The sequence below is a fragment of the Oryctolagus cuniculus genome, chromosome 7, assembly GCF_051225735.1.
Source record: "Oryctolagus cuniculus isolate XC-2025 breed Fujian yellow rabbit chromosome 7, ASM5122573v1, whole genome shotgun sequence".
NCBI lineage: Eukaryota > Metazoa > Chordata > Mammalia > Lagomorpha > Leporidae > Oryctolagus > Oryctolagus cuniculus.
The window spans coordinates 23,947,469-23,964,772 of record NC_142873.1 but is presented as its reverse complement, the minus strand read 5'-3'; the positions used below and the strand labels follow the sequence as shown (position 1 = coordinate 23,964,772).

Sequence of the window (17,304 nt, the reverse complement as noted above, 5' to 3'; positions counted from 1 at the left end):
AGCACCTGTGGTGAAACAGCGGGAGCCACATGACACAGCCTCCCCTCTGTGTGTGTGTGCAAGCAGGGCAGTGAGCGTGGGACACGAGGCAGGCGGGACAATTTCCAGGAAGTCCTGAATCTGGGGCCTGCAGTTGGGTCCGGTTGGTGGTGTCACAAGTCTGTGATACCCACACTGTCTTCCCAGGTTCCTACCCATCTAACCCATGAACAAACACTCAGATTCCTTCCTCCACCTACCACCCCTCCCTTTCCTGCCTTGTGCTGTCTCAAGATCTCCTGGGTGCATCACCTGCCCCAGTGCCTCTGTTCTAGATGTCATTTTGCATGGAAACTGAGCTTCATCCTGCCTGACAATCCCTAAATATTTGAAGTCACCCTGACACTCATCCCTCAGCACAGACTCCGGCACTGCACCTTAGGGGGACTCCACAGCTTACAGACAGAAACTCCCGGCAAGGAGCATTCTGCTGCAGATACCCACACCCACCTTCATGGACCTCTCTTAGGTCTCTGCACTCAGCATTGTGGCTCCTTGCCTTGAGCTTGGCAGTGAGCATGCCCCTTTCCTCTCCCAGAGGGAGTGAAATGTGGGGTGAATGGAATCAGATTTCCTAGCCAGCTGGGAGGCCTCTTCCCAAGGAGCTTCTTGGCAGGTACAGTCCAGTTCTCTTGCTCTTTGGCCCATGATCCTTTGCACATACCTCTCTTTACGTGTTGCTCTGCCACATCCCACCTGTGAGTCTGTGAGCTCACTGAAGACCAGATTTCGAGGGTCCTTTTTGCAAGGGGGCAGCAGGACCTGGTGTTTAGAAGCCCAGACCCTGGGGCAGCCATTTAGTGCAGTAGTTAAGATGCTGCTTGGACTGCCCACATCCCTTATTGGTGCACCTGGGTTTAAGTCCCAGTTCTGCTTCCAATTCCCACTACCAGCTAATGCACACCCTAGGAAACAGCAGGTGATGGCTCAAGTGCTTGGATACCTGCCTCCCACATGGGAGACCTGGATTTACTTCTTGGCTCCTGGCTTCAGCCTGGCCCAGCCCTGGCTATTGTGGACGTTTAGGGAGAGGACTAGCAGATGGGAAATCTCAACATCTCTCTCTCTCTTTCAAATAAAATAAATTAAAAACAATGTAGATTTTTTTAAAGTCTAGGCCCCAGGGAAATATAACTCCAAACCACTATAAGATACCAGCCCACACTTATCAGGATAGCCACTATAAGAAAAAAAAAATTAAAAAACCAGGAAATAGCAAACGCCAATGAGGATGTGGAGTAATTGGAACCCTTGCACACTGTCGATGGGAGTGCACAATGATGCGCCCACTGTGGAAGACAGTGCAGCAGTCCTCAGAAATGTAACGGCAGGGCTCCTATATGATCCAGCAACTCCACTTCTGTATATGTCCCCCAGAGAACTGACAGCAGGGACTCTGCAGGGGCGTGCCCACCCCTGTTCCCAGCAGCATGATCCACAGCATCCATAAGCTGGAAGCTACTGAGTGTCAGGCAGGAGACTAATGGAGCAACAGAATGGAGGACAGACACATAGCCTCGGCTGCAACTTGGATGAAACCAAGGGCGTTTTGCCAAATGACACAAGCCAGATACAAAGATAACACGAATGTTAGTCAAATTCATAGAGACAGAAAGAAAGCAAAATGGGATTGGCCAGGGCGGGGGGAGGGGAAGACATGGGAGTTATGGGAGTTATTTTTGGTGAGACAGATGCAGTATTTTTTCTTTTTTTTTTTTTATTTATTTGACAGATAGAATTAGACAGTGAGAGAGACAGACAAAGAGAAGGGTCTTCCTTCCATTGGTTCACTCCCTAAATGGCCGCAATGTCCAGAGCTGTGCCAATCCAAAGCCAGGAGCCTCTTCCGTGTCTCCCACGTGAATGCAGGGGTCCAAGGACTTGGGCCATCTTCTACTGCTTTCCCAGGCCACAACAGAGAGCCGGGTAGAAAGAGGAGCAGCCAGGACTAGAACTGGCACCCATATGTGGTGCCTGCGTCGCAGGCGGAGGATTAACCCACTGCACCACTGCGCTGGGCCCCTACAGTTGCAGTATTGTAAGATGCATTACATGGGGTTCTCCAGAGAAACTGAAGCAATAGGATGGGTATAGAGATGTTGTAAGGAATTGGCTTGTTCCACTACAGAGGAGGACAAGTCCAAAATCCATAGGTCAAGCAGAGGCCTGGGAAGAGCCAGTGCTGGCTGAGCTCCTTCCTGCTCAGTGGTGGCGCTGGGTGCAGTCTTCGTTCTGCTCAAGTCTTCACCTGATTGGGCGAGGCCCACCAACACCTAGGAAGGCGATCTGTTTTCCTCAAAGTGCACTGGCTCAACTACCCTCACACAAACCTCCAGGATAATGTGTGACCGTACATGCGGACACTGGCCACTACACAGACGCAGCCAGTTCTGGGGAGGTTTAGTAGTGATGGCTGCATAATGTGAATGTACTTAACACCCCTGAACTGTACACTTCAGCATGGTTGAGACATGATGTGTATTTTTGCCACAATTAAAAACAATTCTTTTAAATAGCACAGGCTCCGTGACCTGATGACTGTGTAGCTTTCATCACACACAGCCTGTGTCTGTGTTGTTGAGACCCGCTGAGCCCCCTTCACCTCAATCAGAGAAAATGGACCAAGGACCACGATGCCCACCGCCAAAGTAGGCATTGGATTTATTTTAGATTATTACTATTGCTACCATTACTACTCCCAGCATCTAACAATCCCAGTCACTCAGGGCATACTTGTTGAATAAGTGAATGAATGAATGACTATTCCAGTTACTTAATTGCTCTGTGCTTCAGCTTCTTCATCTATGTAATGGGGGTGATAATGGTCGTTATTGTGAAGCTCATGTGGATGTGTGTGGATGTGTGTGTAAAGACCTCAGATCAGCCTCTGGCACAGCAATTGTTAAATAAATAATAGCTACCATTATTATCGGGGTATAATGGCAAAAGCTTTGCCCTGCCCCTCGGTAGTTCCAGGGAGCAGCCGGCAGAGGGAGATGTAGCACGGGGACCTGCTCTACGAAGAGGCCAAGAGGGAAGAACTCTCATTATTTCCTGCTGCAGTGGCAGAGGCCCTGGGATAGGGGGCGCTGCAGAGGGGGAGTCTCTCCTCCCTAACTTATTCTTGCTTTAGCATGAATTGCACAGGACTTTCACTGAACCCTGGTCTCTCTGCCCCCTCTCTGTCAGTTCCAGTGCTGGTGCCCTTAAACAATCGCCCAGGACTCTTGGCCAGCCCTGACTGCCACAGCCCAAGCCCTGCCCCTTCTCTACCCTCCTCCAGCACTCAGAAGGGGATACCATCCTGAGTGCATCCACCCACACCTGATGGTGTAGGCATAGCACAAAACTGTAACTTCTCTCCCAGTTGAGGTCTACTCCTGTGAGTCAGGGGCCTTGTTACTTCTCCGGAGTCTGCCAAAGCACCCAACAATCCTGCTCCATGAGGGACTCACAGCTTATCTCACGTCTGAGCTGACAACTCCAGGGGGACAAGTGCTTTGCACTGTTCCCTACAGTGTTGGTACAGGCTGAAAGCTCAGCCGGTGTCTGTGGGCAGTGGATCAAATCCAACTTGAGACTCTGGCAGTCTGCAATGTCCTAACCCTGCAGATGGAGAGGGAGCAGGTGCAGGGGGTGGAGCCACACCGAGATTCTTGTGTGTTCCTAATCATGACACGGGCAGATTTTCACAAAAGCCTAGATTTAGCATCACCAAAGTTTACTACCTCACTTCCCTCAAATCTTACCCTTGCCAAACAACCTCTAGATTATGAATCTGGTTCCCCAAGCATGGGTCTGAGGAACATTTCAGGCATCTTCCAGTAGGAAGCAAGATACTGGCCATGTGGTTTCTTTTTCTTTTTTTTTTTTTCTTTTTTATTTTTTGACAGGCAGAGTGGACAGTGAGAGAGAGAGAGAGACGGAGAGAAAGGTCTTCCTTTTGCCGTTGGTTCACCCTACAATGGCCGCCGCGGCCGGCGTACCACGCTGATCCGATGGCAGGAGCCAGGTACTTATCCTGGTCTCCCATGGGGTGCAGGGCTCAAGCACTTGGGCCATCCTCCACTGCACTCCCTGGCCACAGCAGAGAGCTGGCCTGGAAGAGGGGCAATCGGGATAGAATCCGGCGCCTGGACCGGGACTAGAACCCGGTGTGCCAGCGCCGCAAGGCAGAGGATTAGCCTAGTGAGCCACGGCACCAGCCGTCCATGTGGTTTCTTTAAAACACACCACACTTGGGGCCGGCACTGTGGCATAGCAGGTAAAGCCACCGCCTAGAGTGCCCTCATCCTATATGGACACCGGTTCAAGTCCCTGCTGCTCCACTTCCAATCCAGCTCTCTGCTGTGGCCTGGGAAAGCAGTGGAAGATGGCCCAGATCCTTGGGCCCCTGCACCCATGTGGGAGACCCGGAAGAAGCTCCTGGCTCCTGGCTTCGGATCAGCGCAGCTCTGGCCATCAAGGCCAACTGGGGAGTGAGTCAGAGGATGGAAGACCTCTCTCTCACTCTCTCTCTGCCTCTCCTCTCTCTGTCTGTAACTCCAACTTTCAAATGAATAAATAAATCTTAATAAAAACACACACACACACACACCACACTGGCTTGTTCACTGGCCATCTTCCTGCCTCCCCCAAGGGAAAAGGCAGCAACATTAACTTGGGAGGGGAGTACTTGGATTCACGGGGTGCCCATTAGTTGTTCACACTTCTAAGAGCCAGCCCAGCTTGGGGATGGGCTTCAAATCTGAAGCAAGAGCCACTGTCCTCTCTGCTTACTGGGGTTTGCTCCAACACTTGGGCTCCCAGCCTGTCACACAGGAGGGCAGCACTGGTCTGTGTCTCTCTCCATCTCTGCCAGCAGGTGGGGGTGGATGCACCCAGGGATGATATCCTCTTCTGAATGCGAGGGGATGACCACACTGGCTGTGAGCTGGGTTCCAGTGAAGACTTCCCAGGTATCAGGTGTCTAGATCAGAGCTTAGAGCTTAGAGGAGGTTAGCAGTGTAGGGAGTTAGCAGTGTAGGGAGGAGGTGGAAACCCAGGGCTACCAGAAAGATGTAGTGCATGGCAGACATGAGTGAGTCCTTTGCTTTCACACATAAAGAGCGCCCGAGTCTATGACCTTTGAAAATTCTGGGATATGATAGCAGTGAGATAGCTGTCCCGCAGCTCACCTTTTTTGAAATATGGTGCAAGAAGCTGGAGCCAGGGGTGAGTATCAAACTCAGACACTGGGATGTGGGATGCAGACACTTTAACCAGCATCTTAAGCCCCAGGCCAAATGCCTGCCCCTCTTGTCTCTATTAAACTATCACAGTCCAGAGCAATGGGTCCAATTCTATCATTCTGGTGTTGGACGGACCTGACCCCCATCTCCCTCACATGTGAGAGCTGGAGTTTGTGGGAAGGAATGAAGTTTTCTCACCTGTCAGTTGCCAAACTCTCCAGAGTCTGGATTAGTTATGCCAAGAGCAGTTGTCACAGACAAGGTCCCCCTCAAGCCTGACTATTTTTGTACGTTGTCTACTTACCCTTCTGGATTCCACCACGTGATGAAGCAGCATGAAGCCCTCCCCAGATGGAGCCACCCAAGCCTTCAGAACCATAAGTTACCCACACTGGGTACTCCATACCCATTAGCCACAATAAGCCTTTTTGCCAAAACAAGGTTGGTGAAAAGTACATGTCAGCTAATTGTTAAAACCTTTCTTTCCTCTCTCTATATATAATAGCCAATTTGTGTGAAACTTCTGGGAGTACTTTCATATACAGGCATGTTAAAAAGTTTAATGTTTTGCTAAGAGTCGTGCCTGGGCACCTACCCCAGGAGCAACGCGTGGGGCTTACATGTTGATCTCTGTGAAACCACGGCTGTCTGAGCCCAGAACCCCTCCTTGGGGACAGCCTTTGGAAGCTCCACACTTTCATGGCAGAGAGACTGCATTTTTTGAGCCCATGTTTTCTGTTTTGATTACCACCGGGCTTGATACTAAATGACTTTAGACTATTTGCAAACAAGCTCAGAGGACAAGGATATGCCTTGTAGGGACTCTTCCAAGAGAATGTGAATTCTTAGAAAACAGAGTCTGGCACACAGCAGGGTTCAGCAAATATGTTGCAGGATCGAAAAGCTGTTCCTACACAAGAATCCCAGAATGTTTACAGAAAGCAAAGCATTGGTATAACCAACACAAACATCGTTTTCATGTGTTTAATTGTAGAAGTTGAGGAGATTTACTTTTCTAGCTAGAATTACAAGCTCGGTGCCTGAGAGGGCAGGTAGGTGACTTCAGAGAGAGACACCGAGCAGGGGTTTAGGACAATGGGGAGTAGTGAGGACCCTGGTCCCTTAGTCTAAAGAGGTGAACTTCTGCTCGCATCCAGCCATTGGTTGTCAAATCTTCTGAGTTTTGACAAGAGGAGCTAGAAGCGCTGACTTTTCTGTGAAATTTCCAGATATTTAAAATACTGGCATGGAGAAGGGTCCATTCCTGTTTTCCGATCACATCTACTACCTTAACCTGGAGTCACCTACTCATTCTCGGCCATGAAGCCTAAAAACTTACCTGCATTCATGCCTCCCCAGGCCCAACAGTGAAAGAGGCTTCCTACCCAACAGCTACCCCTCACCTGTGTCCAGGTGTCACTGTCTTCTACCTGCTTTAGGACCTCACTTGTGTGATTCACCTCTGCAACCTAAATTCTACCCCAGCAACCATCAGCACTGCTCTCTCCAGGACTGCCAATGCAGATACAGCCGCATATGGAGGTCCTTAGTTTATGTGATCTCCCTACAACCTGCAATTGCTCCCTCTGTCCAGGTACAGTGTCTTTGCCTAGCTCCTTTTTCATTACCACTCAAGAGGTTTTCCTGTCCATTCTCCGGCACCCTTACTTTCCTGGTCTACAGGCTTCTCTCGAGGCCATTCCCTAGTGGTGCTGGCCCAAAGGGTCCTGACCCAGGCTGCCTCTCTTCTCACTCAACACGCACTTCTTTGGGAAGTTCACCCACTACCCCATAGCTTCAGACAATTACAGGGGTAGTTCTCAAATCCACTTGTCTCCAGCCCAGCCCTCTTAGCTCTGCATCTGTACACCCTACTTCCCACTGGTCATACGCAGGCCACACTAACCTGTCAGGTCCAAGCGTCCTCCCTTAGCATGAAACTCTCCTTCCTGGGTAACCTGCTGATGGAATGCCACGATCACCTGCACAGTTAGTCAAGCAGAAACCAGACTAACCCTGCCTAAGCCCCCCACTCCCTCTCCATCCCTCATTCATCAGTAAGTCCTGCCCCATCTGCCTCAAGGGTCTCTTGAGTGTATCACTTCCCCCTCTCCTCTGCACGACCATGGCCCCAGGTCACTGTGTCCAGTCTCCCTCCCTCAAGTCTGACATCTTTGTAATGTGCACAAACGTGAATGTGCCAAGTTCCTTCTGCTCCTAAACCCTGCTGTGGTCCCTCACTCCCTTGGGTACAGTCCAAGCTCCTGAACATGGGAGAGGCCTCACTGGCCCTCAGGCTACTTCCCAGGCTTCTCAGCCCGCTTGGTGGCCGCTTCAGCCTCACTGCCCTTTGGGCCTTCATCCACACCACCCTCTCCAATCATGACCTTTCTCCACTCACCTGAGACGTAGCTACATCCTGCGAACCTCGCTCAACCTGGTACAGGTCTGGGGATGTTCTTCCCACACAGCCCAGGGACCCTTGGGACTCCCCCCACAACAGCACTTCTCACATCAACTGGGAGCGCAGTGAGGGCTCTTCCCTCACTCATGCTCACTAGCACTGTGCCAGCACAGAGCAGGCCACCAACAAATACTTCCTAGGATTATCTTTGGTGCTAGCAGCATTAACAAGGAAAAAGCCTCAGCCCTCGTCCACATCAACTCTGTGTTTTAATGAGAAAGTGGAGGCCCAGGGAAAATGAATGCTGTGCTCCACAGGAACTCCAAGGCCGGCATTCTCCCCACCACCCTTCTGCCCTTTACTGCCATCCCCAGTGCTCCTCCTCCTTCTGCCCCTTCACACCTTTTTCAGGCCTCACTGTAGTCTGCAACCTTGGCAACCTCCCTTGACCTCTGCGAGCTCTCCTGATGTCCTCAGGCCTTCCCCTGGTTGGGAGAGTGCAGTCACAGCAACTCTCACCAAGAGAGAGTGCACTCCAAAGTGTGCTGGGAAAGCGACCTCCATCTGCTCTTGGCTGCGACCAGCCAGGCTGGCGGCAGGTGAGGCCGGCTGCTCCAGAGCCCTTCGCAGAGCTGCTCCCAGGGCTCAGGGCCCAGGCTGGCCGCGGTCTCCATGGGAATGGCCAAAGGGCGGCCTGCCTGCCGGCATTCGCTTCAGTTCCGGTCTGCAGGGAGAGCACACCAGTGCTTCTTCCTCGTACAACGCCTCAGAAGCAGGGGGCAGGGGAGAGGTTGGGCCATGGGGTGTTTCACGTTTTGATTTGCAAGAGCGAGGGAACAGCAGCTGGCCACATTGAACTTCTCCAGAACAGAAAGGTCATCGGGGTTTGTTGATGGGCAGGCAGAGCGGGGGCAGGGGAAGGAGTCAGGGGTCTCCTCCCCTAACCACTAACTGCCCAGAACTTGCGGTTTTGAACTCTCACACACTTTCTGCTTATAGATAACTATTCTCTCCCTCCCCAGTACACAGCCCAGGCTTTTCTGAGCAAGCCGTCGGGGTGGTAGTCTCCCAAGGACTAAGGCCTCAACAGCTTCACGCAGGGGCTCGCTGCGCACCAGTCTTCGAGGACTGCTCCCCTTGACACGCGGGGAAAGGAACCGGCCCACAGGGCTCTAAGCCGCCTGGCAGCAGCCCAGGCTCCCCACCAGGGCAGGGGCTCAGAAGAAGATTGGGGGTGGCGCCACCTGGGCAGCAGTGGGCCAGGCCGGCGCCGAGAGGTCTGTGTCTGAGGCCGAGTGAGCGGCTTCGCCGTGGATGCGCTGGTGCCGCACCAGGTGGGTCTTGCGGCTGAAGCTCTTGCCGCACTGCGGGCAGGAGAAGGGGCGGGAGCCCGTATGGATCGCCTGGTGGCGGACCAGGTTGGTTTTGGAGCTGAAGCTGCGGGCACAGACAGCGCAGGCGTGGGGGCGACTGCCCGTGTGCACCGCCTGGTGGCGGCCCAGGTGTGACTTGCGGCTGAAGCGGCGGCCGCACTGAGCGCAGGCGAAGGGCCTGGCTCCACTGTGGGCCCTGGAATGGGCAACCAGGTTGGGCCGCGAGCCGAAGCGACGGCCACACTGAGCGCAAGCAAAGGGCCGTTCTCCAGTGTGCACGCGCCGGTGCCGCGCCAGGTGCTGCCCGTGGGCAAAGCCGCGCCCACAGTCTGGGCAGAAGAAGGACCGATCACCTGCTGGGGCGCTCTGGGGAGCTATGGGGCCCGACCCTGGACCGCAGTCTGGCCCACGGGTAGCACAGGCCAGGGGCTCGGCCTCAGTGGGGTCCACGGTGGTGCCCAGTGCGCACTCGTCACACCCAAAAGGACGCCCCTCGCTGCGCTGCAGACACTGATGCGTGGCGAGATTCTTCTTCCAGCCGAAGCTCAGGCCGCAGTCAGAGCAGGCGAAAGGCTTCGGCCCTTGAGGGGAGGGAGCGGGGAACGCGGCGGGAGAACCAGGTGAGGCCGACGCCTCGGGAGAAGGCTGGGCCCTGCTGGCCGCCTCATGCACCCTCTGGTGCCGCACCAAGTGCTGCTTGTGGGTGAAGCTGCGTGAGCACTGTGCGCACTGGTAGGGTCTCTCGCCGGTGTGGATGCGCTGATGCCGAATCAAATGGGTCTTCTTTCGAAAGCGCTTCTCGCACTCGGTACAAGGGAAGGGCCGCTCGCCAGTGTGGGTCTTCTGGTGCGAGCCCAGGTGTATCTTCTGGCTGAAGCGCTTGCCGCACTCTGCGCACGGGTAGGGCCGCTCGCCCGTGTGCGTGCGCAGGTGGCGGGTCAGATGCGCCTTCTTGCTGAAGCGCTTGTCGCACTCAGAACACGGGAAGGGCCGCTCTCCGCGGTGGCTGCGCTGGTGCAGCAGCATGTGCGTGCGCTGCGTGAAGCTGCGGCCGCAGTCCGGGCAGGCGCAGGGGCCCTCGCCACGATGCAGCCTCTGGTGCAGCCGCAAGGTCAGCTGGTCCCGGAAGCGCCGTTCGCACTCTCCACAGCCATAGGGCTTCTCCGGGACCGGAGCCCACCCGGACAGCGCGAGCCCACCCAACGTCCCTGGCGTGCCTGGCTCCAGTTTGTAGGCAGCAGCCAAGTGACCCAGTTCAGGCGTAGGAAAAGGGCTGGGCAGTAACGCTAGATGTTGGGGCCATTCCACTTCCTCTTCGGCCTCCTGATCCTCATCCTCCACTTTGACCTTTCGAATCATCCACTCATCCCCTGAAAAGCCAAAACCGGAATTGTCTAGTGAGCCCCATGCACCGCAACTTGGATTTGCCAACAGACAGCCACTTCCTGGAGCCCAGCAGTCTGCCTCCTGCTCTCTCCCCTTTACCCAGAGACTCCTGGGAACGAGCAGGATTCCAAGCTCTTCTCTTAGTGCCCCTCCCACTGTCTCTGCAGCCAGAATTGCTGAAGCCACTTCCCATGCACACACACACACACACACACACACACACCTGCTTTACTCCCAGGCTTGCACTGTCACCAAAGGCCTTCCCCAGCCTCCTTGGCAGCCACTGCTTCCTCCTGCACCCCTTGAACAGGAATGCTGCCCACCCTGCTCCTCATGCTGCACTCTGGTTCATATCACTATGAGAGGCCACCCCAAATCTTCCTGTCCAGAGGCTCCTTTCTGAAACCAGAGTCTCCCATCTCTAGTTGAGCAGCTCCCTGGGGATGTCCTGTGCTTAAGCTGCTAAAATCGTAACCTTCCCAAGCCTACCTCTGGCTGCTGTGAACAGGAGACCTATGACCTTCTCCCAGTGGGATGTCCCCGGAACCGTGACCTCTCACCTCCACCTCCCCTCCAGCCGCCACAGAGTCCCAGGGCACCCTTGTATTCCTTGCCGTTGTCTCTCCAAAGCTGCCCCTGCTGCTGCTCCCTTCCTTCCTGCTGGTGCAGTCCAATGGGAAATCCCAGTTAGGGAAGACAGGACTTTGGGAACTAGCAAGGCTGCATTTCACAGGACTTGGGGAATTAGTCACTGTTGCCAGCCCCTGGAAGATCGCAGCCAGCCCTCTAGAGGAGTCCTGGCCCAAAGGCAGGTTTGAATTCCTGGGTAACTCGAACACACGCAGGGGCAGGACCCAAGAATCTGCTCCCTTTCTTTAAAGCTCCCAATGTAATGATCCAAGTTCCTGTCTGGCCCTGACGTCCACCATAGCTTCAGCCTTGATTTCATCACACACGGACAGCCACAATTATATCTACACCCACCTTGCTTCTGCCAATCCACTGGTTCCCAACAACTGTCTACTTACTGAACCATAATATTATTTGCAGTTCCTTTGTGCTACTCTCCTACACTGGAACCATCCATAGATCCCTAGTACCTACATAATAAAGTGGATTGTTGCTGCACCCAAGGCTCACCCTCAACCTAGTCCAACTTTCTTACTTGCCCCAGGCAGGAACCCTTCACTGTAACCAAGCTCCTCTCTTCCAATCCTGTCACATGTCAACTTTCCTGCTTAAAAGTCTTTCTCAGCCTAGATTATCATCCCAGCTCCCACCCATCCCTCCTCAGAGCTGAAGTTCATGCCTTTTTCAAAATGCTATACAAAATCAACATTTTTGACAAGCCCAGTGCGTAAGGATCTCTTACTGTAAACTTGTAGCATTTACTGGTAACACTTTTATACTTACTGTCACTTGCCTTTGCATTGCTCCTTTCCTTGTACTAATTCCTACTAATGTTAGCTCAACTAAACCTTAGCTTCCTGTATTCTATTAACACCTGTCTTTATGTAGCTCATCAGAATGATAATTACCACCATTTATTGATACACCCTGGATACACTCTGCTGCAAACATTTACAACCACCTGGAGGTGAGACAGCCTGCCAGAGAGCACTCTGATAGGAAATGTGGAATAAGAACTCAAACTGGGTCTGTGCAACTATAGCACACCTCTTTCCACACTTCCCAGCCACCTGTGCACGGCAGGCATCAAACCAAACCCTTGTTGAATATGTGATGTCACGCAGGTGAGAGGACAAGAACTGTGGAGTGTGGTGGTGGAAGGAAGTGATGCGTGGGGTTGTGGAGTGAGAAACAATGACTGGGAAGCCCCACCCTGGACATGGAGAGATGAGTTAGAGACAACAGATTTGGAACATCTGAGATCAGTGGATGCTGGTGGGAGGGGACAGATGGGGGAAGGCTATCAATACCGTACATCTTTATGAGGACTGTCATCCAGGTGATGAACAAGCATGAATTTAGATGGAAAGAGATGAGGCCAGGAGGCCAGGACTCAGAGTGGGTCTGAAGTGAAAGTGTGTTTCTTTTGGTGGCCTGCCTCTCTGATTCCCACCATCCACGAACAGGAAATCCCATTTGGGTCCAGCAGAAGGATGCCAGGACCCTAAGGTGGAATAGATCAATGGGATGACTCACCTGGGCAGGAGCCCATGGGCTCAGCCTTCTGTGGTGTACACACCTGGCCTCCTCTGCAGGGAGTCTCAGCTTGTTCAGGGTGGGCACCTTCCTGGCGCCTGGGAACTTCGGGCCCTGGCAGAGAATAGGGTACCTCAAGGACTCTAGAAGCATCACAGATGGGTGAAGGGCCCTACTGGTGCTGGGACATGACAACCCCAGTCCCTGCCCCAGCCCATAGGGTTACACTGCAGGCATACCTGCAGAGGCTGAATTCCCAACTGCCCCAGGGAAGCCTCAGGCTCCTTCAAGCAGGGTAGCTGCTATGGGTGTACAGGTGCAGGAGCCACTTGGAGGAGTTTCTGGAATATGTGGATGTCATGTAGTGGGAGCCAGCAAAGGCCCCTGCCCTGAGCCTTGCTTGAGGCCCCAAGGAACAGGGCTGGGGGCTTCCTCTTCAGAGGGTCCCCAGTTAGTTCCAGGGCATACTACTATGGGGATCTGAGGGTCAAAAGGCCAGGCAAACTTCTGCCTTAGGCACTCTGTTCTGGCTGCTCCCCCCTGCCTGAAAGCTCTCCAGCCAGGAGATCCTCCCCTTCGCTGCCTCCCTGAGCCCTCTTAACTCTTGCTCAAAGCTTCCCTTCTCATTGAGGTTTATTTACTCCTGCAACATGGTCCATGTTCACCTTGCTTCATCTGCTCCCCTCACAGGACACGCCAGGTTCTCACATAGTTTACAAATGTACTTATTTTTATTGTTTAGTGACTCTCTATAGTCACTAGAATTCAGCTCCCTGATGGTAGGGATTTTTCCTCTGTTGTGTTTAGTGAATGTGGAAAGGCAGGGAGGCAGGCAGGCTCCTCCCTGAGCCACCCTCGCTGGTTCCCACTTACTCACCTGAGCACAAGCCCAGTGCTCGCTCTTCCCTAGAAGAGGACGTCTGCTCCTGGGCATTATGGGAACCCTCCCTGGGCTCATTTTGGGGGGCCATCTCTGGCTGTCCCACAGAGAATCCTGTAGCAGACAGAAGGATGGAGCCACATAAAGAAGTTGGCATGAAATCAGAGGTGGGGACCCTGCCTTCCCAGCCAGTCTGAGGGGCTTTTCCCAACCTGCTCAGGAAGGACACGGTCTCTGGCTACCATGGACAAAGTCAGCCCAGGATCCCTAGCAGGCTGGCCAGGCATCACCCTCAACTCCTTGGAGCAGGGCAGAAGCAAGAGGTGGAACCGATGTAAATGCCACCGTGGCCACTGGGTGCACATACAGTCTGGCACAGCCTCCACCACGCACAAGGCTTTCAAGTGCCCTGATGGAGTGGGGAAGGGTGCTTGCTGTCCCACATGCCCCCCCAGACCTCTGTGGGGGGTCTCAGGGTTTCAAGCCCCTGAGGGTGGCTCCACTCCCTGAGTTGTAGATGCCCCTGAGCCCTGCTTCCCACTTCTCCCCTCCAAGCTCCTTCAGTTCTGCCTGCTCACCCAGGGAGCTGAGGGCCTCCAAGGTCTCCCTCATGGCAACCTGGAGTAGCTCCTCTTGGGAATCAGGCCACAGACCCTAAGGAAAAAAGACAGGCATCTTTAGAGTCTTCAGACAGCTTCCACCTGGTCCCTGGCTCTGCCCCACCCCTCCCTAGGAGCTCTCCCAGGAGCTCTAAAGGTGATGTCCCCAAGTATAACTGAGGGAAAGGATTTCAGAAAGAAGGGGGGAAGGGGCACCCCCAGAAGAAGGCCTAGGAGCCACCTCTGCAAGCTCTGTTCAGCTCCAGCAATCAGCTGCCCCCAGCCACCCTCGCCAGGCAGGTCTCAGAGCCAGTCCCAGCCCATCTGCACCTCCACCCTGCACCTCAAGGTCCTTGCCTGGGGAAGTGCAGGAACCACTGGATTCTCTGGGGAGGAAGTGGAAGGTGGGAGGACAGGGTGGGTAGTGGGAAACTTCATCTCCTAGGCCCTCCAGCTGTCACTGCCTGAGCAGGTGAAATAGAAGCCAGCCCTGGGCGGAGATGAGTGTCACTTTAGGGCCACCGCTGGGGGAGCCCCTCAGAGAAGGGTCCTTGTTAAAGCTAGGAAAGGACTCTTGCTTCCCCCTAAGCTCCTACTTCAAAACCATCCCCCACCCCCTCTGGGACTCCCCACATCAGGACACTTATTCCTGGGCCCCCTTCCCTGCTTCCCCTCCCCCAGCAGACTCCCCGTCCCCCTCTCCCAGGCAGCCTTCCCTGCCCCCTTCCCTCTCCCTCTGCCTTCCGCCCTTTCTCCCCACCGAATGGGGCTGGCTTCTGGAGCTCCGCCCCTGCCCCGCCCCCGCCCCGCCCTCCCGCTTGCCCACACCGGACCAGCCCCTCCGGCCCCCTCCGGTTGGCCCTCTCCAGCCGCTGCCTCCCCTGACCCTCCACTCCGGGCAGTCTCCGAAGCAGCGCTCCCCTCCCCCTGCCCAGGCTCAGGGCCGCCTCTCTTGCCCTCCTGCCTCTCCTTGCTCCATCCCCCCTCCCGGCTGCGCACCCTCTCCCTTCCTTCCCCCCTCCTCTTTTCCTTCCTCCCCAACACCCGCCCTCCCCCTCTCGGCTCCTCTCCCCCACCTCGCTGTCCCCTCCCCTTCCCCTCTCCTCCCCCACTCGGGTTTCTCTTCCTTCTCCTCTCCTCCCCCTCCCCAGCCCTACTCCCCGTCTCCTCCCTCCCTCCCGCAGCTCTCCTTCCCCTCCGCGGCCCCCGCCTCCCTTCCCCCTGCCTCCCCAGCAGGCTCTCGCCTCGCTTCCCTCCCCTCCCCTCCACTCCCGGGCCTCAGTGCCGCTCTTCCCCTCCCCCTTCCAGTCCGCTCCCGGGCTCTCTCCTCTGGCCCCCCACGCCAAGGGGGGGGGTCTAGGATTGGCACCGGTCACACCGACCCCAGCCCTGCTCTTCCCCAGCCCGCCTCTTCTGGACCCCTTTTCTCCCCAAGACCTTCCCTCCCTCTCAGTGGCCCTCGTCCCCATTTCTGCCCCCCCCCCCCCGACTTCTCATCCCCCTCCCAAGTTTCCCTCGCGACCAGACCCTCCCGTTGGCCGGCGGCCTCTGTTCCTCCTCTCCAGTCACTCCGGGTCCCGGCGCCTTCCCCCGCGGCGGGCTCACCTGTCAAGCGCCCTCTTTTCCAGCCCCTCCCAAGCGGCCCGGAGCTCCGCGCCCCGCTTTTCCTTCCCCTCTCCGGCGACCCCCTCCCACACTCCCTCTCCCCTTTGCCGAGACTCCGACTCCCTCCCCCCGGGACCCTCCCAACCCTCTCCCACCCGATCCACCCCCCCCCCGCCCTGCCCTCCAGCTCCTGGTCCCCTCTCCCTTCCCCATACGCCCCTCCCCGTCCTCCCGGCCAGTCTGGTCTCCGACCCCCTCCCCTCCTCCGCCCCCCGCGCTCCCTGAGCCCCTGCCCCCGGGCTGTCACCTGCGCGGAGCAGGCAGTGCCTGTGAGTGTTCCCGAAGAAGGGGAAGCGGGCGGAGCCGCCTGCAGCCGGGAGCCTCCCCGGCCCTTACCTGGCGGCCGGCTGCTTCACCCGCTTGCGGCGGGGACCCAGGCGCCCGGGCCTCCTGCCCTGGCTGGTTCAGCTCACAATGGCGCCCGCTGCCTGCAGCTCGGGTGCCTACTGCCCGAAAGACGGACAGACTGACAGCCCCGAAACTTCGCGGGGAGGGGAGAGGAAAAGACCGGAGGGAGAGGGAGCGGGGAGGAAGCGGGAGGGGAGCCCCGAGGCAGCAGGCTGGGGGCGGTAGAGGTGGGAGTCCTTAGGAGCGGGGTCGCGGGAGGGTGCACCGCGGGGCTAGGTGTGCAGGTGACGGTTTGGAGGCATGATGCCCAGAGTAGGTGACGGAAAGTGGGAGCTTAAGACCGGGGCCTGGAGGAGGGGGAGAGACAGCAGGGTGGGGAGGGGGAGGGAGAGGAGGCTCGGGAGGAAGGGCGCTGAGGCTGTGAGGGAGGGTGCTCGGCGCCTCCGAGGGAGGAGCCGGGGATAGGTGGAGCGCGGGCTGGGGGCGGCGAGGAGTTGGGGGGGCAGAGGAGGGGGCGTGTTCAGGAAGGGGTCCTGTGAGTGTCCCCAGGGCCCGCGGGAGCAGTCCCAGACCACGTCCCAGCTCAGCCGATCCCGGCTCCCACCCGGGTAACACTCGGATCCACCCAACCCCACACCCTCCAGCCCCGAGGATTCGACTCGACAGCCCTTCGAGGAAGCCAGTGAGGGAGAGGGCTGTGCCCCGGGGCCTGCGGAGAATGGGCCTTCGAAGCAGACAGCGGGGGGGGGGGGGGGGGGGGGGGTTGGAGCTAGGTCCCTAGAGAGAAGGCTGGAGAAGAGACACCAGGGGGTGAGGCTGGAGAAGAGACACCAGGGGGTGAGGCTGGCCCAGGGCTGGGCGGAGACTTAGGGCGGGGCCGTGGGAGGGGCAGAGAGGGGGCTGCGGGGAGGGGAGGGTTCTCCCTGCCACCTCCCACCCCACCACGCACCCCGGCCTGGAAATCACTTTGAGTTAGGTATGGAGGGCTTCCCTGGGCCCTCGGAATGGGCTTCTGGGGAACCAGACCTGCTCACCCTGTCCATTTTAGAAGTGTCTCCAGCTGAAACCAGGGGTCATCATCCCAGGCCTCCTTTCTGAGAACTTTCTCCAAACTCTCCTGGGTCCTGAACTGGGGCTGCCTCCCTCCTGTTCCTTTAGGGAGAAAAGAGGACGGTGGGGATGCAGAGCTGGGAGTCTGAGAAGGGCAGGAAAA

At 56.2% G+C, this 17,304-nt stretch overlaps 1 protein-coding gene across 3 annotated transcripts; it reads right to left on the bottom strand.

The window, feature by feature from the left end:
• Positions 1 to 6,240: 6,240 nt before the first annotated feature.
• ZNF467 (zinc finger protein 467) lies at positions 6,241 to 16,749 on the bottom strand. Of its 3 annotated transcripts, none has more exons than XM_051836969.3 (5): positions 15,991 to 16,749; positions 14,058 to 14,133; positions 13,477 to 13,593; positions 12,600 to 12,713; positions 6,241 to 10,417 (listed from the first exon to the last, which is right to left on the bottom strand). In XM_051836969.3, the coding sequence occupies exons 2-5, from the start codon at positions 14,089 to 14,091 to the stop codon at positions 8,892 to 8,894; spliced, it is 1,791 nt and encodes a 596-aa protein (XP_051692929.3). In that variant the 5' UTR covers positions 14,092 to 14,133; positions 15,991 to 16,749; the 3' UTR covers positions 6,241 to 8,891. The 3 variants fall into 3 exon arrangements, with proteins under 3 accessions (XP_051692929.3, XP_051692928.3, XP_051692926.3); XM_051836968.3 differs by having other exon boundaries at positions 16,080 to 16,748; XM_051836966.3 differs by lacking the exon at positions 15,991 to 16,749 and adding an exon at positions 14,436 to 14,718.
• Between the last annotated feature and the right edge of the window lie 555 nt (positions 16,750 to 17,304).